The sequence below is a fragment of the Nuphar pumila genome, chromosome 1, assembly GCF_984573655.1.
Source record: "Nuphar pumila chromosome 1, dmNupPumi1.hap1.1, whole genome shotgun sequence".
Lineage (NCBI taxonomy): Eukaryota > Viridiplantae > Streptophyta > Magnoliopsida > Nymphaeales > Nymphaeaceae > Nuphar > Nuphar pumila.
Window position 1 is genome coordinate 8,464,210 of NC_143249.1, and position 22,947 is coordinate 8,487,156.

The following is a 22,947-nucleotide window of genomic DNA, read 5'->3' on the forward strand; positions in this document are numbered from 1 at the left end:
TGTTAAGCTATCGATTAACACTGGAAGAAGTATATCTCAATTGGAGTATGCAAGTATTATTGGTAGTTTTATATATGTTATGAATGAAATTAGACCAGACATAACTTTCAGCATGTGCAAGTTGAGCCGATATACTAATAATCTAAGGCAAGAGCATTATGATGTAATATATCGAGTCCTAAAGTACTGAAAAGAAACTCTAGAATATAAAATATTTTATAGAAGAAAACCTGCTATACTTGAAGAGTACAATGATGAAAACTAAAATTTTGATTCCAATGAATTATTATCTACAAGTGATTGAATATTTACCCTTAGATTTGAAGCAATTGCTTGAGAATCAAAGAAGTAACACTACAAGAAAAACGTGGATTAGTGACGGACATTTGCGATGGATTTTTTTTGTTGCAAATTTGCGACGGATTAGCGAGAGAAAACTATACATTGCTAACATTCAAAATATTTGCAAAATTAGCGACAAAAATATCTCCCTCGTAATTCCATCGCTAATGAGTGACGGATTAGCGATGACATTTTTTCGTCACCAAACACTACAAGAAAAAATGCTAATTGGTGACGGACTTAGTGAGGGAATTATTCTGTAGCTAATCTGTCGCTAATTAGCGAGGGAAAAATTCCCTCGCTAATTAGCGACAGAATTAGCGAGGGAAAAAGTTCGTCGCTACTTTTTTATTTAAACCGTCTGAACTGAGGCACACAATTTTTTCTCTCTCCTCGTTCGAAATTTAAACCGAGGACTTTTCGAACGATGACGTTTTTATGGTGGAGGAACGCGAGGAAGAAGGAGAGTCAGAGTCACCCACCGGCACTGGAGGACCAGGTGGAGTAGATTTTTTGGCGTCCAATGGAGCCGATGAGCCAAACCACCATACATCAATTGCCGACCGACCCACTTGAGAAGATCTTCTCGCACCTCTCCCTCTGGGAGATCTTTGCCTACCACGTTGTGTGCCAGTTGTTCCAGCAGACCCTGACTTGCCCCTTCTTCCTCCAGCGGGTCGCTTTCCGCACCACCCTCAGTTGGTTCGTCGTCCACCCCTCGCACTGCCGAAAGTCCTGTCATGCCTCGTCGGAGTCCCTCCACATCTACGACACCGAAAGTGACATTTGGCTTCACTTCTCGCTCGATTTTCTGAGTCTCGAGCGACGAAAGTGGGGAGAGATCTTTGACATCTTGAGGCGGTCTTGGCTGATCCAAGGGAAGGGGGTGAGCCTGCTCATGGTGAGAGGGCTGAAGTCATCGTTCGCAACGTCGGAGAGTGCGTCGGAGAGCGCGTCGGAGAGCACGCCGGAGAGCATGCATGTTCTTTGCAAAAGACCGAGCAGTGACGGGCCGGGTCGCTCGGGTGCAACGTATATGTGGTGCGGTACAAGTTCAACCTATTGATGTCGGAATACCGCTCGACAGGGAGCAATTTTTTTTTTAAATTTAGCCATGGATATTATCCATCTCTAATTTAAAATAGCGATGAACTCGCGATGGATATTATCTGTCGCTAATTTAAAATAATGATGTACACACGATGAATCATGTCTGTCGTTAATCTGTCGCAAATTAGCGCCGAAAGTTGCAACGAATAAGTTCTATCGCTAATTAACGACCAAGATTATGCGATGGACGTTATCCATCGTCAATCCATTGCTAAACTTTTTAGCGACGAATTAGATACAAAATAGCGACGGATAGCATCCGTCGCTAATCCACATTTTTCTTGTAGTGTAAACTGTGATAACTCATTCAACAATGGAGGCAAAATTGATAGTACTAACATCAACTAATATGAAAGTTGAGTGGCTAAAGAATTTCTTAATAGAGATACTATTAGGAGATAAACCAGTACCCCTGATAGATATGTGTTGCAATAGTCTAGCAACTATATATGGTGAAAAATCTAGACATATCAGTCTAAAACATAATTACATAAATAATTTACTCAGGTAAGTAGTAATCTCAATTGAATATGTGAAATCTTGTCAAAACTAAGTGGATCCATTGGCAAATAGACTTTCTCGATATATCATTTTTAAGACATTAAGGAAAATGATGTTAATGTCTATAAAATCAATCATCGTTGATGAAAACCCAAATAAATGATAAGGGTCAAACCATGTCTAGTGGTTCAATGAGAAAAAATGTCTCTGAGTGATTGGATAGAGTACTTAATATTTTTCTTATTCTCGATGTCAAGTGCTCAAAACCTATATAAGAAGGTTGATTTCGAATTGAACTCTTAATAAGATCCACAGGCCTTACAACTGGGGTGTTTTAAATAAGTTTACACCTTTGATGAACTTACGTATGTGAGTGTGAAGGTGGGGTCACCTTCTATGGGACTTAGATTTAGTCTTTAAACCACTGATGAAACTGAGACACAATGCATGTCCCTTAATGTGCTACTTCTATATATTGGTAGACACACTATGATCACTGAAGTAAAGGTATATGTTACAGTGTCTGAAAGGTCAATTAAGATTCTCAATTCAAAGCTAACGCTATTGAAGTCCCAGACTAAGTAACACTAACGTGGAGGTTTAAACCCAAAATGTATCTTCACTTATGCATTAAATCTTAGTGAACAACCTATGTAGTCTTTTTTTATAGTTTTGATCTATGTGGTGATTGTTGGATCTTGGCTCAAAACTATCTTTAAGTTTTCTTATATTATTCTATTTTTTTCCTAAGTTTGTGGGTGTTGTGTTCTCTATAAAAGTTTAGTCTCATATCAAAGGATTTTGATAAACCTTGTCTTTATATAGAGGGATAATACCTTAAAAGGCAAGGGCGTGTGCATCTCTTTATTCTTGGACCTTAATTTTGATCTTGGGCTTGGGCTTGAACTTTCTTTTTAGCACTTGAGACATATTTAATCCTCAAGTCTAAAACCCAGATCTTTTTTAACCTTGCTCAATGTTATTGAATGGGTATTAAAGATTCAAACGGTCCAAAAATTGCCCCTTATCCTTGACTAGTTTGACTTTTGACTATTGACGTCTTGATCGATCTTGATCTTTTCAAGGTCGTTTAGCTAGCCATACCCTTGCAGTCTAGATCCATACCTATATTTGAACCCAAGATTTATACCCAATTCAAGCCTAAATCCTCCTATTCTAGTCAAGAGGTTCAAGGTGCTTCATGTTGAGATTATCAGTAAGTGCAGGGTGTGAACCAATTTTTTGCAAGTAGGCAAAAGCTTTGGTTGTATCCTAAGAGCATAGTTGCACGAGTACCCATTGCACCAAAGACTTGATCCTAAGTGGGGAAACTATCACTTGAAAGGTAGTGTGTGTATATGCATACCTCCGAGCTTACCTGGTTCAGTTGCATGACTCACTAAGTTAAGCAAATTTTTTCAACACTTAATGCTTTTTCCATGTCCTTATTGCAGACCAATCATTTCATCGATCTTGTGTACCAAGAGTAGGCAGACCCCCACCCCCCTTCGATTGTTTTCTGATTATATTTGGTGGATCTTTGTCTTGGTATCACATGCTTTTGCTTGATGCTTTCAATTAATCTGATGCTTTCTAATGCGGTTAAGCTTGTTCTATTCATGTAGTTGTTATTGGTGGTAGTTTTCATCTTTTATCATTGAATTGATTGGGTTGGGTTGGTGGGACTTGTTTTCCTATTGAGTTGTTTGCTTGGTTCTTTGTTAGTATCAGTAACTTGATTGATTCACTGTGTTTTCATGCACTCTTGGTACCATTGTTAATATTGATGGCCTTCTTTAATTCATCTATTTCTTCTTTTAGCTGATTTGGTAGTTTCATTCTCTACTCCAGCTTTTCTTGTCAAATTTTGACAAGCAAATTTGGTTGGTGATTTTGGTCTTGGCATTTTGTGATTAATGTTGATAGCATTTAGATCTTTTCCTTCTCTATGTTTTTTATTCATATCATACTGAATTGTGAAGGATTTTCTTGGTGACATTAATTAGATAAGTCTCTTCGTGTTTTGTATCCTTTCTTTTCTTTCTTTCTTCTGATAGAACATCTATGTGAACAGGAAACAGAGGAGCAGCCAGAACAACACTAAATTGGGAGACAAGGTCTCGAATTGCCCACGGAGCTGCAAGGGGAATTGAATATCTCCACTCTGAAGGCCCCAATGTGTGTGCATGTGTGTAGATCAGTATATTTGATGTATGGTTGTAATTTCAGCTAAATTACTTTCTGATGACAATTCACTTTGGGTGAAAAAATATCTCTTTTCATTCTTTCTTTTTTTTTGCTTGGGCATGCCAGAAATGGTTGTTGGTTGGTATCATTCACATCTTGGCTTTGGTTGCTGGCTTTCAGGGGTGGACATAAACACTCAACAGGTAGGTTTGGTAAACTAGACATTTGAATAAACATAAATTTTACCCACGTCCCTAGGAAAGTTCCTTGTCATAAAAAAGGCAAAAAACAAACCACTGAGAAATTCTTAATGGGAATTGCGGTGGAATCATTTCATCCTTTCATTGGCTACATTATTTGGTTAACTTATTGCTACCAAAAGTTTTTAAAAACTCAAAAGCCAGCTTTGGAAGCATAAGACCACTTGTTTCTATTGGGAACATGAAACTAATTAAACTTACTTGATGTAGGAAATTACTTTTCATGCGAGAAGAATTATATATATTTTTTTAAAAAGTATATTTTTATTATTAAGTTGCACCTATGAAGAGTGCTCTTGGTAAAAAGAAGCTTAAAAGATGCATTTAAAGTTAAACATAGTCTTATTACTTGTTTTATGTTGCTTTCTTACTTGGCTTCAGCTTAACGCATAAGACATCTCACAAACATTCACTTTTGGTTTTTTTTCTAACACCCACTTCTTACTTTGGTAATTATGTGGATATTTCACGTATATACTTATTCGAAAATTGTAGAAAAAACAAATGGGTGAAAGAAAAAGGGCAAGAGAGAAAAATGATAGAGCTATATGTATAAGGACAAGCCTAGCGACCTTTGTAGAATTATTAATGACAATGTCTTTTGGTTAGGTCTGCTTGTTGCTGTTTGGGTTCAATAATGTGCCACGGTTCATTGCAACCATCAAATCAACACCATCAGTAATGATCCCAAGCTGCTGCTCCCGTCCGGAGAGGCCGATCCTCCTTTTCAAGGTTAGGGATAAGCTTGGATCAGGTGCAATGACATTGCACATTTTTGATGTACTGCTGTACCTGACCACCTCCATCTTTTCCCTTTAGTCTGTCAGCTGTGAGACCCAACAGCAGATGGTGGGTGTTTAAGTGCAGCAGCACATTTGAAATGTGCAATGTGATTTCACCTGATCTTTTCAGTCAGGGACTCGGAGTAGTACCCTTCTATCATAACTGCTTCCACTGGTATGGTTTAGGATTCAATATTGTTTTAGATTTTTGGAAAAGTTTGTGATTGTGTAGCATGAAATCATTGGAGAAAGATAAATTGCTTAGTAATGGTTGTGATAGATGCTATGGCAGCATTGTTGTCAGTTACAATTAGCTAAAACAGATTCTCTATGAGATTTATGAAACCAGAATAAGTGAATTAGCAAAGAGCAGTTTTCGTGAAATTAATTGCCTTAAATTTTTGCTTTGAAAACAATGCACAAACATCTATTATTGAGATTTTTCAACGTGGGAAAGTTTTTTTTTTTTTTTGAGAAGAAATGTGGGTAAGTTCTCATGATAAATTATAAGAACTTGTTTTTTAAGAAAAACTTTTTTTCCATGAGGAATGAGTAAACCACCCCGGTCCGGGATCGGAGACCTAGTCGTGATTGCTAAGCCTGCCATACTTACGGACCCTTTCCTGATGGTGTAAACATGTGGTGCACCCCTTGCTGCAAGGGAGTCACCTTGCTTCGAGATAAGCAAGGGACATAATGCCCTTGCCCCTTTTTATATGCAAGGGGCTGATATCCGTGAGAATGGAACCCTGACCACCCGCATAGCAGCTAGCCAAGGCCCCCTCCCACTATGCCAAACCCCTTGAGTCTTTGTTTTTAACATCAAATATAGAAATTAAATGTTGAAAAGTATAAATAGAAATTACATAAAAAGCTAAAAAAGGTGTTTACATTTTAAAAAAAAGATCATGATTTTTAAAATTAATTGTTGCATCTTTTAAAGAATTCAGACTGAAATTATCATAGAAATTACTGACTGTTAACTTTCTCTCCCCGAAATTTCACACTGTGATTGCGGTTAGTATCATGTATCCATCTCATAAATTTTTATATCTTGGTCCTAAAGTTGTGGGTTGAAATTTACATATTCATGTTAATTTTCTGAACCTTGTGGCCATTGACTCATTGTGTTTAGTCCCAGTGCTGAGATAGCAATACGTATTAGTGCAGTTGTTACTGGTAATGATGATGATGATGTTGATTAGGTTATCAGCTATTTACAAAAAAATACCTAATTATCGGCTATTTACGAGAAGCTTCCCACTGTTTCAATAATTAAGTTCACCTTTGTTTAGTCAAATCAAATGGCTATAATGCCTTCATTATTTATTCTTAATGAAAGTGCACCAGTCGAGTTAATTGTTCAAGAAAAAAGACAGAAAAATCATTTAGCTCTTCAAACGGATATGTGAAATGCATTCAAATAAAGCTGGTAGTCAATTATAATATTCAAAACATTGGGTTGCTTTCTGAGAATTTCTCATATGTTTGGCTTCTTTTAGTAATTTACACTATTAACAGCCCAACTCACTGTCTTGGAGTAAATTACATTCTAAATGTATGTTCTGCATCCCTTCTAACAGTGTGGTAGGCAGCAAATCAAAGACAGACCTAACACATATAATCTTGGTCCAACCGTCCAATTGGCAGACTTATTAAACACCAAAAGATAACAGGGAGTGCCTAATTATGAACAAGTAGGACAAGATTGTCAACACCCAAATGCATTTTTCTGTGCACCCAAGTGGAAGAAGTTGTACCCCCAAAGGCTCCAAGTTGGGGTTATCATGGGGATTGCAAGGATCTGCAAGGGGCCCTATGAGGTACAATTGAGATTAAAAAGATGACCCACAATGCCCAATAGGTGAACGCTTGTACGGTAGGGGAGGGAGGCAGGGTGTGCCTGTCCCCCCTTTCTGTCCTCCCTTTTGGGTGAGTGGGAAGGTGGGAGGGTTATGGGGGCTGTGACCCACCCACTGTCTTGGCCATTATTTTGATGTTTCCTTCTGCAGATAAGTGATAGAAGATCAACAGGCATGCTATGGCTGGGGTAGTGAGATAGATATTTTTTTTCCTATTAAGCAAAACCCTAGCTTAACCTTATCATTTTTTTTTTAATAACGAAGTTCCTTATCAAACCAGGTAATCTCCTGTTCGACACCCAAGCCCACCAGTGAAAGGCACCTGCATACATGTGATAGATTTGGTAATGACATCATTGGGCCCTATGGGGATCATTTAAGTCCAAGCATAATTGTGAATTGTGATCAATTTGATGCAAGTAGATGGTTTTTGGATTTAACATCCAAAGAAACCAACCCTGGCATAAAGACCTGGTCACGCTGGCTTAGCCTACTATACCTACGCACACAAGTCGGGCTCTAGCCAAGTTTGAAAGGATGTGTACAAGCTTGGCTCGAGCCGAACTTAAATCTGTAAAGGTCGAGATTTGAACTCATGACCACATAGGTTCATGGAAAACACATTACCCGCTTAGCTAAAAGCTCACTTATCAATTATTAGCTAACAAAAACAATACATATCCTAAAATTAATCCCCATATATCTCTATTAGCCGAGATCAATCGAGCTTAATCAAGCTTGAACTCCTAATCAAGCTCGGCTAGTTTAATTACTCAAACGATTACGAGTCAGGTTTAAACAAGTCAAGCTCGAGCCAAGATTGAGCTAGTTCAGCTTTACCTCCGGTCGTCCTGCCGGCAGCATAAAAACTCTGAGGCTAAGACCCCTGCTTACGGCGAGTACATGGTTAAAAGCTGTTTTTTTTTAAAGACAGTTTTTAAAAAAATGGTTAAAAGCTGTCTTTTTTTTTCTATTTTTTATTAATTAAACATCATTATGTTTCAGACATCTCGATTACCAGCCGAAAATGCTACGTTGATCATTATGTTTAGGTGTTTGAGGTGTAAAACTCGCCTACTGGAAAAGTCTCCCCCATTGCTTTGGCCTTTTGATAAACGACGCACACTCTGGCTATTGAACGGGCACGTAAGAAAAGTCCTCCAACTTGAGTGTGACATATATCACCAATGTTTTGAATTTTTCTGATTTTACAGTGAAAATTTTACCAAATGATAACATTTTCTTATGGAATTGCAATACGATCAAAATAATAGCTTTTTGAACCAAAGGCCAGCCAATGTGCGGTCACCGATGAGGTTTTTTCCCTTGAACTGTAAAAAAAAATCAACAAGGTGTTTTTTATGGCATGTTTTCTCTCTTTTGTTTCGGTAGTCTAATAGAAATTTATGAAGAATGAAATCTTGATGGTATTTTTCTAAATATATACCTACAATTTAAAAAAACTCAAGATATCTTGTTGGTTTTTTTTCTAAACATGTACCTATATTTTTAAAAAAACTCAAGATTGTGACACAGTCCAAGAAAATATAAGCTGTTAATCAAGTAACTTCTATATAACTTTTCATGCCATCTATCTATGTCACAAATATACGGGTACGACCCGTGGCACTAGCCGGTATGTCATGAAAGTTTTTTTTTTTTGAAGAAAAAAGATGAAGATATATTTTTTTCTAATTTTTTATCAATAAAAATATTTTAATATTGTAATACATAACAACATATTTTAGTAAAAAACACATAAAAAATGTGAAAAATGACTGTGTTGTATGAAAAAATATCGTGTTTTAAAAAATACCTCGCAATTTATCAAATTCACCGAATGAACAATATCGTAGGTTTCTATTTTTTTTTTTACACTTTTATCCCTTGTAGGTATGGATTTCTGATTTTTGCACGTTATGACACTAAAATAATACACTCACGAAACTCATCAACAAAATCACATTCGAGGTTGTGATTTTTAAAAAAAGATCACCAAATTTCAAACAATTTATAAAACTCATTACGAGTTTCGCACGATCGCCTGCAAAAATCATAAAACTTGCAGAAGTTCGATAATGTAAAATTGTAGATGAGTATCGCATGAAGTATTGTGAATTTTTTTTTCTTATGAAAGTCAGATTTTGAGAAATTTCTTATTCGCATAGCACCTATATTGTGAAATTCCTTTATCTTGTGAAATTTTGTCCCATATAAATGCACATTTAGTTTTTTTTCTCATTTGTATCTTGAAAGAGCGCTAACTCCAATTATCCTCCCTCTAGAACCTCAAACCTTCATGTGATTCTTGTGAAAGTTGTTTGCTCCACCTCATGAAAGGTTGCAGTATCCTTTTCCTCCACTTCTCTAGTTAGATATTAAGGTTGTAGTATCTTTTTTTTTCTCATTTATCGTTTAAGGTTTATGATCTTTAGAGATTTTATACATGTTTGTTCACTTGGTATAAGAATGTTACAGGTATGATTGTAAAAATATATGTTCTTTTGTATATGCAATATTTGGGATTAAGTGAACAAGAAAATGAGGCTGAACTTGCGGCAATAAAAGCTGATGAAGTGTCTTGTCACGTATATGCATTTGTTTATGAATAAATTATATATATAACATGAAATGAAGTTATTTGATTCTTGTTTTCAAGGAAAATGAATTGTGTATATAATAGAGAATAAAGTTTGATTCTTGTTTTTTGAGTAGAATGAATTGTTTATATAATAGGTGATTGAATTGCATTCATTTCATTCTTTCACAAAGCGAAGTCGCTCATACATTGCATCTATTTCATTCTTTCACAAAATGAAGTCATTCATACATTGCATTCATTTAATTCTTTTATAAAAATGATATTTTTCACTGCCTCTTTAATAGAAAGAAAATAGAGTGTGTGCAGAGGTACTTTCATCTCTAGGGCCTTAAGAATGTTGTATATCACTGCATCTTTGATGGAGAAAAAATACCACACTCTTTGTTGTTCTTCTAATTTTTTCTATCTCACTCATATCATGTGATTGAATGATGATTGTGAGATACGTCAAATTTGTGTTATGAAAGAAAACACATTTATCCAGCTATCACTGGTCGTTGGAGCGGAGGCTCCCATCATCGTTCTCGTTCTCTATGATGAAAATAGATTGTGGATTTCATTTTCAATGCTACCCATACCATAAGATGCTCTTGCCAGAAAAACTCCTCGTCAATGATTTTTTGTCGATGAAGCATTGCCGATGTTCTTACCGTCGATGCTTGACCTTAAAAAATATTTATAGGTTTTTTTTGGTTGGAGACCACAAAAACCCTAGATTCTGTGAAACCCTACATTTGTTGTTATACTATGTCTGTATGAATTTTTCGCACGAAAAAGAAATTTCATAATACTTCATAATTATTAGATTTTTACAAATTTTATAATTTTTGCAGGTGATCACGTGAAACTCATTACGAGTGCACCCAAGAATAATATTGGCTTACATCGTCTGTAAGAAGGCTATTCAAAAACTTAAAAAATCGATAGTCTATAATGTATATATCAAAAATTCATGACTAAAAGAATGTCATATTTTTACAATAAAAACATGATTTTAGACACAATATCTAACAAACAAAGCAAGCTGTTCAACCAAATTGATGAGGTTAGATTGGGTATATACACCCCACGATTTTGAACTAAACAGGTCATATATATATATATATATATATATATATATATATATATATATAGAGAGAGAGAGAGAGAGAGAGAGAGATCATGGTTGTGCACACCCTGAGTTCATTGGTAATAGCGACTGTTTTTCAATCATCCAACAGTGCTGATGTGTTTGGCATATTCCATTGGTTAGAAACCAAATCTTTCGTGTTTTTATGAAAAAGTGCAATTTATAAAATTTTAAAATTTGTAGACCTTTGATTTTTCAACATTTAAAAAATGCTTGTTGGAATTGAATGATCTCAACCATGTAGAACACATTTGTATAAGCAAAATTTTAAGAAAAATTAAACAAAGGTGAAAAATGGTCTGTACACTATGCATCTCTCTCTCTCTCTCTCCCTTATATATATATATATATATATATATATATATATATATATATATATATATATATATTATGAAGACTAAAGCATGAACCGAGATTTTGGTGGTTTGTTTTGTGTTTTAATTTCTTCAATCTCATTGTGCAGACGTGGTCTACAAGTTTGGTTTTAAATGAACCAGCTCTTGATTCATCTGATTGTGGTGCATAGGATTTGTTAAGGCTATAAAATTGATGTCTAAGAATTTTGATAAATATTCAAGCATCTAAAAATCATATTTTTTTTGTCGAAAAGCATGATCCAACAAATTAATGGATCATGCTGAACAATCTGCATGATTAGATTTGCAAAATATAAAAAAAGTATAAAAAAAAATATGTAGTTTACACTCTAGTTCTCATATTCTAATGGCGGTCCAATTAGGTATGATAATCGCATAAAACAGACTTCATGAGTTAAATATTTTTGGATGATAGAGAAGAAACCACCATTATAGTAAGAATGTCTCATTGCTGGAGGAGAGGTGCCATGTTAAACATGAATATTTGGGTGTAAAACTCTACAATTAGTGTGCCAATGGGGGGCTCAGCTTGTCTGGCAGGAGCTGCAGCATGTCACCTTGTGTTGGGACGTTGCAAGTTCGAATCCCAATGGTATGATTGTATAACTGGAAGGGGTTTGCCAAACCTAAGTTTTTTCTATATAAAAAAAAAACTGCAAGTATTTGCCCAGGAGATCAGGTGCAATGTGATTGCACACTTTTGGTGCATGCGTGTCATCACGTGCACGAACAACTCTAGAAAAAAGCAAATGAAGATCATCATGACGTCACTATCAATAAAAAAAACAAAGGAAAAAAAAAATGCACCTTGCTACTACTACTCCAGTTAAATTACCGTAAAGCCCAAAACATTTCCAGATTATGACGATAAGTCTCTCTGTCTCCGTCACTCGGTTTGGAGCCGGGCTTCTGGTGTTGCTGAAATCGGGGACATCTCGAATTTCCCACCTTTTCAAAAACAGGGGGAAAGTGACGAATTGCCTTGAGAAAACGACAACCCACAACATGCAGCAATTTAATGACATGTTTGGCTCCGTAGAATTCAGAGTCGGTGGAGAAAATGTGGTTCTGTCGTGTCGAGTACGTGAATTTCGGTGCCTATTTCATTTCCAACCAGGCACGTTATAAAGGGGAAATTTTCAACCACGTAAATTTATAAATAAATCATGATCAAGCTCACGAGGGCCCTTCTCGCTTAGCCCCAAGACGGTTAGCATTGTGAACGAGCTCTTGGGCTTGCTTAAACTCGCTTTTGTGTGTCGCAAAAAGTGGGTTGTTTCGGCAGAAACACGTAGACGGTTATGCATTTTTTGCGGGGCACAAGCACAACGGTGGAAAAGTGCCATTTTTTTCGCAAAAAAAAACTTCGATGGACGTGCCATTTTACTTACTGGATGTGGGTTTTCTGCAGAAACGGTTCTCATGAGGGCATCAAATTTCATTTTGATGGCAGATGAATCAACTGAAGGAGGTATGGCGGTACCCCCATTTCATGACATGCAAACACCTCCCAAGTGCCTAAGCCAATCACATGGCAGCATTGTATGAGCCCCACAGCAACATATTAATGCAGGCCCTGCTCACTGTCATGTGATTTGCCCGGGTTTACGCAAGCAGGCACTTAAGTGATCCTTGTATCCCTGCTCATTGGCATAGTAGGGTTGAGGAGAGGGTGTTGAACACAAATTGCGTGTTACGATGTGTACAGAGGAATATTTTGGGATCCGCGATAATTCATATGCCAATGTTGCCCATGATGACTTTATAATAAAATAACATATAAAAAAAATAGATATGCTTTTGACGAAAATATCCTCTTGTAAGATAGATATGCATTGGACGAAAATGTCTTCCCACTCTCAGTAAATAGATTTGCATGTTCCGCCTTTGTTTTTAGCTTGTGTTACAACACATGACCGCCTTCTCGTTCCTGCCTTGTGTTAGATAGAATTTTTTTGGGGTTCATTCCTACCTCGTGGGGATAACTATAAATTGAACGACTGACTAGATCATTGGTGGGCGTCATGGGGGGATTTGTCGGCCATCTCTTTTTACATACTTATCTTCTTCTTTGTTTTTGTTAGGCAGTATGAAAAAAAACAATAACGCACAAACATTCCAACAAGTGTCATTAAGGTCACATCGTGAGTATCTTTTCATGTCATCATGCTATTGTTGAAGAACGTATGTCGTCGTGAGTGTCATTAAGGCATTGTTTTGTTATTGCAGGTAGATTTTATCGTTTCAACAGTTAGAAACTTGAAGACATTTGTAAGACGCTGGGACCCGTTGACAAGAATGCTTGGTTACAAATGTGAGCAAGGGCCTCTACCCCATCTGGTATCGTTCATTCACTCAGTATATTCAATGTAACGCAAATCATGGTTGTAGTAACACGCATATCGATTTGTGAGATTTTTTTATTAATATCAATTTATAATATATTATGTTGAAATATCGTATATCAATTTATAATATATTATGTTGAAATATCGTATATCAATTTATAATATATTATGTGTTTTCTAGTATCAATTTGTGAGATATTGTTTTGCTTGATAATATCGATTTGTAATATATTATGCTCAATTGTCGTATATGGATTTGTAAGATATTATGTATTTTCTAGATTCATTTATGAGATATTTTTTGGTTGAAAATCTTGATTTGTAATATATTTTGTTAAATTTTCGTATATCGATTTGTAAGATGTTATGCATTTTCTAGTGTCGATTTATGAGATATTGTTTTGTTTGTTAATATCGATTTATAATATATTATGTTGAATTGTCGTATATCGATCTATAAGATATTATGTGTTTTCTAGTGTCGATTTGTGATATATTATTTTGTTTATTAATCTCGATTTGTAAATCGATTTGTAAGATGTTATTTGTTTTTCAGTGTCGATTTTTGAGATATTTTTTTTATTGTTGTTATCAATTTGTAATATATTTTGCTGAATTATTGTAAACGTATGCGCTGGCTACCACAAATTGATGTTTTGCTCATAACAGTGTTGAGCATATCAACTGTTGCAATGAAGATGATGTGTCTCAATCACTAGAAAGTCATGGAGCAATGAACATCCGTACTATCGATGTACCAGAAGAAGTGAATACGTGCACCAGTGGCGTAGCTAGGATTCAGGGGGGGGGGGGGGTAAACAGGGGTGTAGAAAAAAAATGGTGTGATAGTCTGGGGTTTGGGGGCAGTGCCCCTGAATTTTTTTTTGAGATAAAATAAAAAATGGCTACAATTATTAATAAAATCTATTTCATATGGACAAATCAAACTATTTGCTGCAGTCAGGGTTGGGCTAGGACTGGGCTACAAAAATGGATAAAAAACTATTTTATATGAAATCAGGGTTGGGTTAAGACTAGGCTTTAAAAAAAAAATCTAACTGGACTGGGAGGCAGGACTGGGCTACAACCCAGTTCTGCCCCCCCCGCTCCACCTATGATGTGCACTATTGATGCACATGATAATAAGGTGCAGGCATTGAATTCACTCTAGACTTGAATATTCTAGCAGACGAAATGCAATTCGATAATGATATTCTATCAGACGGAATGTAATTCGATAATGAGGTAAACGATCATGACAGTGCACTTGACAAAGGTGCAAGCACCTCAAGTCTATATGATATTACACTTGACTTTGTTCTCGTAGAGGAAATGCAGTTTAATAATGAGGAAGCTGCATACAAATTTTACAATGATTATGCCTTAAAACTTGAATTCAATGTTAGAAGGTATTCTTGGGCAAAAAATGCACAGAGTGTTGTGGTGAGAAAGGCATATGTTTGTTCCAAGTAAGGTTGGAAGAAGTCAAGTGAAAATTCAACAATGAGCAAGCGAGATTTAAGATGTGATTGTCCATCGAGAATAGTGTTAAGAAGACTTTTGAATGAGAAATATGTAGTTCGTACTTTAATCAATGATCATAACCATGAATTAGCTTCTTCTTTTATGACTCCTATATTAAGGTCACATCATAAAGTAACTGAAGTGCATGTTGTAGTTGTTGAAATAGCTGATAGTGCCGACATTGCACCAAGAAAGACATACAATTTATGTGCATGCATAGATGGTGGTCACGAGAATGTATCATTCACACCTATGGATCTAAGAAACCATTTGAGAAGGAAGAGGTCAGATAACATGAAGAATGGAAGAATATGTTCTTTGGTTGATTACCTACAGAAGAATTCAAGCAATGACCCTGTTTTTTTTAGTACAATACAACTGAATGAAGATGGGTATGCTGTGAATATGTTTTGGGCAAATTCAAAGTCAATAGTAGATTATGAATGCTTCAATGATGTACTTGTTTTTTATACGACAGTAAAGATCAATACGAAACAATGGTCATTTGTGCAGTTTGTCGGAGTGAACCATCACTCACGGAGTTGCATATTAGGCGGTGCTTTTTTGTATGACTACTCCAAGGAAACCTTTGAGTAGTTGTTTAGAGTATTTGCACAGGCAATAAATGGGAAGCACTCTGGAGTTGTACTTAGAGATGGTGATCATGCAATTGCGGCTACAGTGTCTCATATATGGCCATATACACATCATCGCCTATGTTTATAGCATATCTTTTAAAATGCAACAAAGAACATAAGACACATTTTTAATCAGAAAATAGGGTTTGATAAAATGTTTAGAAAGTGTGTACTTGACAGTATGAACGAGGTCACTTTTCTGTTTGACTGAGAGCAAATGATTCAGATGTACGACCTTGAAGACTGTGTTCGATTACAAAATTTGTATGCAGACAAAGAGAAGTGGGCATTGACATATGGAAGACAATACTTTTGTGCAGGTATGATAAGCACACAAAGAGCTGAATCTATGCATGCCACACTGAAAAAAAAAAAACTTATATTCATATTTAACAATGTTTCGCTTCATGAAACAATATGAATTATTTATAGACGGTCTTAGACAAAATGAGCTTGAACAAGATGTGAAATGCTTCAATACCCGCCCTGTAACTTTGGGCATGAAAATATTGACACTACCTGCAGATCAGTATACACTAACTGTATTTGAATGGACTAAGAAGAAGATTATACAAGTCATGAATTGCAACATAGAAGGACGTGTGTGATATGAGAATATGCATAAATACTATGTTGTATGGGAGGGCGAAGAGCAACTAAAAAGGAAAGAAGCACATGTTACATACAATGTTGACAACAGAATAGTTGAATGTACGTGCAAAATGTTTAAATTCAAAGGTATTTTATGTTCTCATGCATTAAAGACACTTAATCAAGAAAAGATACAAGAAATACATGAGTCATATATAATGCGAAGATGGACGAGATAAGCAAAGATTGAACTGCCGGATAGAAATAATGTCAGTTCATCTGGTGTTGATGAGAAGTGCCACATAACCTCCCATTACCAACAACTATGTAGGTCACTTATGTATGTTGCAGAATTGGCATCGAAAAGCGAAGAAGCCTATGTATGTATGAGAAAAGTATCAAGAAAATTACTTGAAAAAGTGCAGTTAATTCACCATGAGTTTGTTGCAGCTCATGAAGACCAATCTAAGAAAATGGGATCAAACAGCGTAGGTGAAATTCATATTTCCTCTGACTCTTATGACAAGTTGCTCCGGCAAGTCAGAAGTAAACCTTGTAGATTATGATAGAAATATTCACCTAGCAAAGGGTATTAAAAGGAAATCTGCCTCTGATCGCAGTCGTTGAAAGACAAAGGGTTCACTAGAATTGGTTTGCAAGAAAATGTGTAAGAAACAACCAACCCTTAAGCAACCAAGCCCTTCACATGAAAAGGTATGTAATACAGTATATTGCTTCCCATGTAAATTGTATTATGTGTAACTTATCAATATCTAATTTGTGTAATTTTCAACATGCAGTAATACCCTACAGATGCGCAATACAACGTTGGAACCTGCAATCCCCTCGACCTGTTTCAGTGGAACGATAACATGAGTTTGACAAGTCTTTTGGTATGTAACAATTTTGGGATGATGTTCGCATTTCTTGTTGAACTTATTATAGTGTCGGATATTGTTTTGTTTAATGACATGCTTAGTTCAATTCAAAAGTAAGCAACACAACATAAGAATCGCGTATGGATTCTTCAGCTACAAAATACTTATAGCATTTAACTTTCATTAGTGTGAATCATTGCAATGTTTAGCATTCTGTAATTCTTTGTTGTAATTCTATAATTCTTTGTTGTAAATCGATAATTCTTGTAATTCTATAATTCTTTATTGTAATATTATAATTCTTTGTTGTAATTCTACAATAGAAATCATACTACAAATATCATAAAACTCGTCCCTAGAAAACACATAATATTTGATAAATCGTTATACAACAATTGTGCATAATATCTTACAAATTGATATACGGTAATTCAGCATAATAGCCTACTAATCGATATTAACAAACAAAACAATATCTCAACAATCAACACTAGAAAACACATAACATCTTATAAATTGATATACGATAATTCAACATAATATTACAAATCAATATTAATAAACAAAACAATATCAACAAATCGACACTATATGGGGAATCTTCATTCTAAAAAAGGCGTATTGCGGATGCGGTTTCGCCTCATTAATTTTCTCGAGAGAAGAGAGGGTGTGTTGACAAAAACAGTAATCAGACTGACATTAAGAAGCCAAAGATTGAACCCGCTGATGAACCTTTCCCTATTTCATCAATTAATGACCTAAAATTGACCATTTCTAAGAAAGCTCGTAATTCTCTTTGGCTTGATATCTTACAAATCGATTTATGACAATTCAACATAATATCTTCTAAATCGATATACAACAAATCAACATAATATATTTCAAATCGATATTCACAAACAAAACAATATCACCAAATCGACATTAAAAAACACATAATATCTTACAAATCGATATACCGTAATTCAGCGTAATAACTTACAAATTGATATTAACAAACAAAACAATATCTCACAAATTGACACTAGAAAACATATAATAGCTTATAAATCGATATATGATAATTCACTATAATCGCTTACTAATCGATATTAACAAACAAAACAATATCTCACAAATCAACACTAGAAAACACATATCTTACAAATAGATATACGGCAATTCACCAGTAATAGCTTACAAATCGATATTAACAAACAAAACAATATCTCACAGATTGACACTATATCGGGAAGCTTCATTCTCAAAAAGGCGGGTTGTGGATGCGGTTTTGCCTCATTAATTTCCTCAAGAAAAGAGAGGGTGTGATGACAAAAATAGTAAACAGACTGACATTAAAAAGCCAAAGATTGAACCCGCTGATGAATCTTTCCCTATTTCATCAATTAATGACCTAAAAGTGACTATTTCTAAGAAAGCTCGTAAGAATTTTCACTTCTCTTTGGCTTCATATCTTTAAATCGATTTACAACAATTCAGCATAATATCTTCCAAATTGATGTACGACAAATCAACATAATATATTACAAATTGATATTAACAAACAAAACAATATCACCAAATCGATATTCAAAAACACATAATATCTTACAAATCGATATACCGCAATTCAGCGTAATAGCTTACAAATCGATATTAACAAACAGAAAAATATCTCACAAATTGACACTAGAAAACACATAATATCTTACAAATCGATATACAGCAATTCACCATAATAGCTTACTAATCGATATTAACAAACAAAACAATATCTCACAAATCAACATAATAGCTTACTAATCGATATTAACAAGTGCCAGTTGCGTAATTTTGTAAGATGTTTCTATTTTTAAGATATTTTTATTATGATTTTGAAATGTGTGCCTGTGCAATTGACATTGTTGTGATTTGCATGCTTGAAGTGGCGATTTGCGTATTCAACACACATGTGCCAGTGCGTAATATTGGTTAATGGATCAATATGAAATTTGAACAGACTTATAAAATTTGTATACACAGTCTACAAAATCTATTACAAATGTCTGTACACAAAAAAATTCTCATGTTCGGGAAATTGAATGTTGAACCAAAAATTGCTCTCTCTCTCTCTCTCAATAGTAGAACGTAACCCTCTTCACATTATCCTTGAGAACAGGTAGACGTTTAAATTGACTTCCTCTTACTCCTGGGGGCCTCACGTTCTTCATTGCTTTCTAGGTATTCCTGTAGTCTGGGGTTTTGTATCCATCGCAATTAGAAAATCCATCAGTTTTTCACATAGTTTCATGCAAAATCCAGGAATATCATCCTGAAAAAATGAAAATCGAGTCTGACAAATATAGAAATGTAGTCAGCAATAATATTGGATAATAAAACATATTTAAGTGTACAACATACAACAATGAATTCTGGTATTCGTCTATAGTATATTGCTTCAATATACTTCATTACAAAGATGCCATAATCGACACCATTATTTTGTAAAGAAGCATCCTCGATGACGTGAATCCTCCACGGGCCAATGTCGACACCCAACATGTCTCTGAAATATCCAACTTGTGGTTTATGCAAAAGCAAGTAAATTTCAGGCCACGGTAGAAGATACAGTAATCTTATAGATAGAAAATTACCAAATGCACAATGTCACTGTCTACACCAATGTTATAGTCCAAGGAGTTGTATAACCATAATTTTTTTTCATACATCCAATACGTATAAGACCAAATGCTTTTTCGATTGCCATAATGTAGGAATCAATATCTGAAAATCGATGTTAAAAATCAGCATAGAAATCGCTATTAAGAATCAAAACAATATGTTAAATCGATATTAGGATTCAACATATAAATCGATATAAAGAATCAGAAAAATATCTTAAATTGATATGTAAATTCCTATTGATAGCTTAAAATAGATATTAAGAATCAACATATAAATCAATATTAATAATCAAAACAATATCTTAAATTGATATTAGGATCCAACATATAAATCGATATTAAGAATCAAAACAACATCTTAAATGGATATGTAAATTCCTATTGATAGCTTATTGATTGCAAATCGATATGGTCATAAACCTTTTCACTTGATGAGAAGTCTGCCATTTGGTCATCGTCACCCCAGTATTGTAGTCCATCTAAAAATACAGCCGCGTATGGCATTCAGCGGACGATACTCTTTCGAACGAAACAATAATATTAGTAAGTTTAAAACATGCAGGTACATTAGTAAATCAAAAAATAAAATGAACATATAAGATAACCAATATACTATAAAAAGGGGTGACGATGCATACCGGCATGGATAATCCCTTACTTTGAATATACATGATGAAATCATGTATAGTTTGTTTACAACAAATATGTATTTGTTAATATACATGACCAGCGATCATTACAATGATTTGTTCAGTGACAATAGTTTAGTCCATTTGCCTTTGTTACGAAAATATTATCATAGCATCATACAAGTCGATATGGAAATTCCTGTTGATAGCTTATAAATCGATATACAGAATCAACATATAACTCGATATTTAGAATCATGACAATAACATATAAATCAATATTAAGAATCAAAACAATAACTTAAATCGATATCAAGAATCAGCACAGAAATCAATATTAAAATTCAGAATAATATCTTAAATCGGTTTGCAAATTCGTTTTGATATCTTAAAAATTGATATTAAGAATCAAACAATATCTTAAATTGATATTAAGAATAAAAACAATATCTTAAATTGATATTAAGAATCAAAACATTTTCTTAAATCTATATGGCAAATCCTATTGATATCTTATAAATCGTTGTAATGCTTAGTCGATTTGCCTTTGTTATAAAAATATTGTCATAGTATAACGCAAATTGATTATCAAATATCATACAAATCAATATGAAAATTTTTGTTTATAGCTTATAAATCGATATACCGAATCATCTTCATAATCGAGGGTTTAGTTTATAGGTTTTAGGGTTAGGGTTTAGGGTTTACAAATATATTAAGGGTTTATGGTTTAGCATTACGGTTTAGTAAGATATTAAGGGTTTAGGGTTAGGGTTTAGGGTTTAGTAATATATTAAGGGTTTATGGTTTAGTATTACGGTTTAGCAAGATATTAAGGGTTTAGGGTTAGGGTTTAGTAAGATATTAAGGGTTTAGGGTTTAGTAATATATTAAGGGTTTAGGGTTTAGGGTTTAGGGTTTAGTAATATATTAAGGGTTTAAGGTTTAGTAATATATTAAGGGTTTATGGTTTAGCATTACAGTTTAGTAAGATATTAAGGGTTTAGGGTTTAGGGTTAGGGTTTAGTAAGATATTAAGGGTTTAGGTTTAGGATTTCGGATTTTAGGGTTTAGTAAGATATTAAGGGTTTAGATTTAGGTTTAGGATTTCGGGTTTTAGGGTTTCGGGTTTAGGGTTTAGGGTTTAGGGTTAGGTTTTAGGGTTAGGGTTTAGGCATTAACGGTTTTAGGGTTCCTGCTTTAAATGTACAAATCGCTGCTTCAAACGTACAAATCGATGTAGATATCACACCGTTTATAAGTACATATAGTTGTAACATTTGGACTTCTACATTAAACATCGTTGTACGATTTAGCAAACTTGATTACAAATCTTGGTAACTTTATAAATCATAAATCTCTACTACATTAAATGTATAAATCATAAATCGCCACAATGATTTTCCTTTGTTACAAAAATATGTGTCATTCATTTGTAAAAGAAACGTAGTTTCATATCCCGCTCATTGTCAAAAATCGCTATGCCTTGTGAGACCTGGATTCTGATTGTAATGTTTGTGATTTAAACAATGACGTCTATGTAAGCAACAATGATTTGCCTTTGTATAAAAAATATTGGAATAGTATGATGTAAATCGCAGTTGTAGTAACATACTATCGATTTGCGAGATATTGTTTTATTTGTTAATATTGATTTGTAATATATTATACGATATGTATATCGATTTGTAACATACTATGTGTTTTCTAGTATCGATTTGTATGATATTTGTATTTAACACACTATTTACATTGTTGCATGATTGCGGTGGCGATGTGCATATTCAAATCATTATTCATTTAGCAATTAAAATTGAAATCGCTTTGCAACATCGTAGATGTCATTAAATCATTGTCTGTTGAATTGCTATTGTCAACACACATATACAATAAGTCGTTTCTTTTATTGTCACGATAAATAACAACTCGATGCATAGTATAGTATGATGCAACTGATAATCATGACAGATAACATGAAGAATGATGTGCATCTAGATTTAATTTTGTATGATCGGCAAGAAGAAATCCTTTTGCCTCATAAGTGCGCATAGTTTTCATTCTCCTCCGCCTTCTTCCTTTGCTTACTTCTCTTCGTCATCCTTCTTATTCTTCTTCTTCATCTTTAGTTCTTCCTCATCTTTCTCATCTTCAATATCTAAAGGATCAGGCTCCGCATAATAAATATCCAACAATTTGTTCCTGTCTTTTTCATTCTCAATGTTCTTTACATAACCCTCACATATATCGGATTGGCGGATGATTTCTTCAAGAGTCATGCCCTCAAACGGAGAAGATTTTCTTGTCTTACGAATTGTAGTCATTGCTGACTTGCACAACACATAAATTTAACCGCATCATTGTATGTTACAACTGCTTTCCCAAGTATATATTATTACAAATTATCACATTTGTTAAACAATCATTAACATTATAAGCTATCGTAATATTTAGTTTCATATATAAACATCGTAGTACGATTTAGCAAAATTAAGTACAAATCGAGGTAACTTCATAATTGCACATTGCTACTACATCAAACGTATAA

The 22,947-nt window shown here is 34.5% G+C and overlaps 1 protein-coding gene across 1 annotated transcript in view; it reads left to right on the forward strand.

Moving 5' to 3' along the window:
- Positions 1-865: 865 nt before the first annotated feature.
- Positions 866-22,947, forward strand: part of LOC149847880 (uncharacterized) — a 35,957-nt gene continuing 13,875 nt past the window's right edge. Inside the window, exons 1-3 of the mRNA XM_090002572.1 lie at positions 866-1,388; positions 4,267-4,343; positions 5,010-5,154. Of these exons, the coding sequence (XP_089858698.1) occupies positions 866-1,388; positions 4,267-4,343; positions 5,010-5,154 (745 nt within the window). The remainder of the gene's footprint in view (positions 1,389-4,266; positions 4,344-5,009; positions 5,155-22,947) is intronic.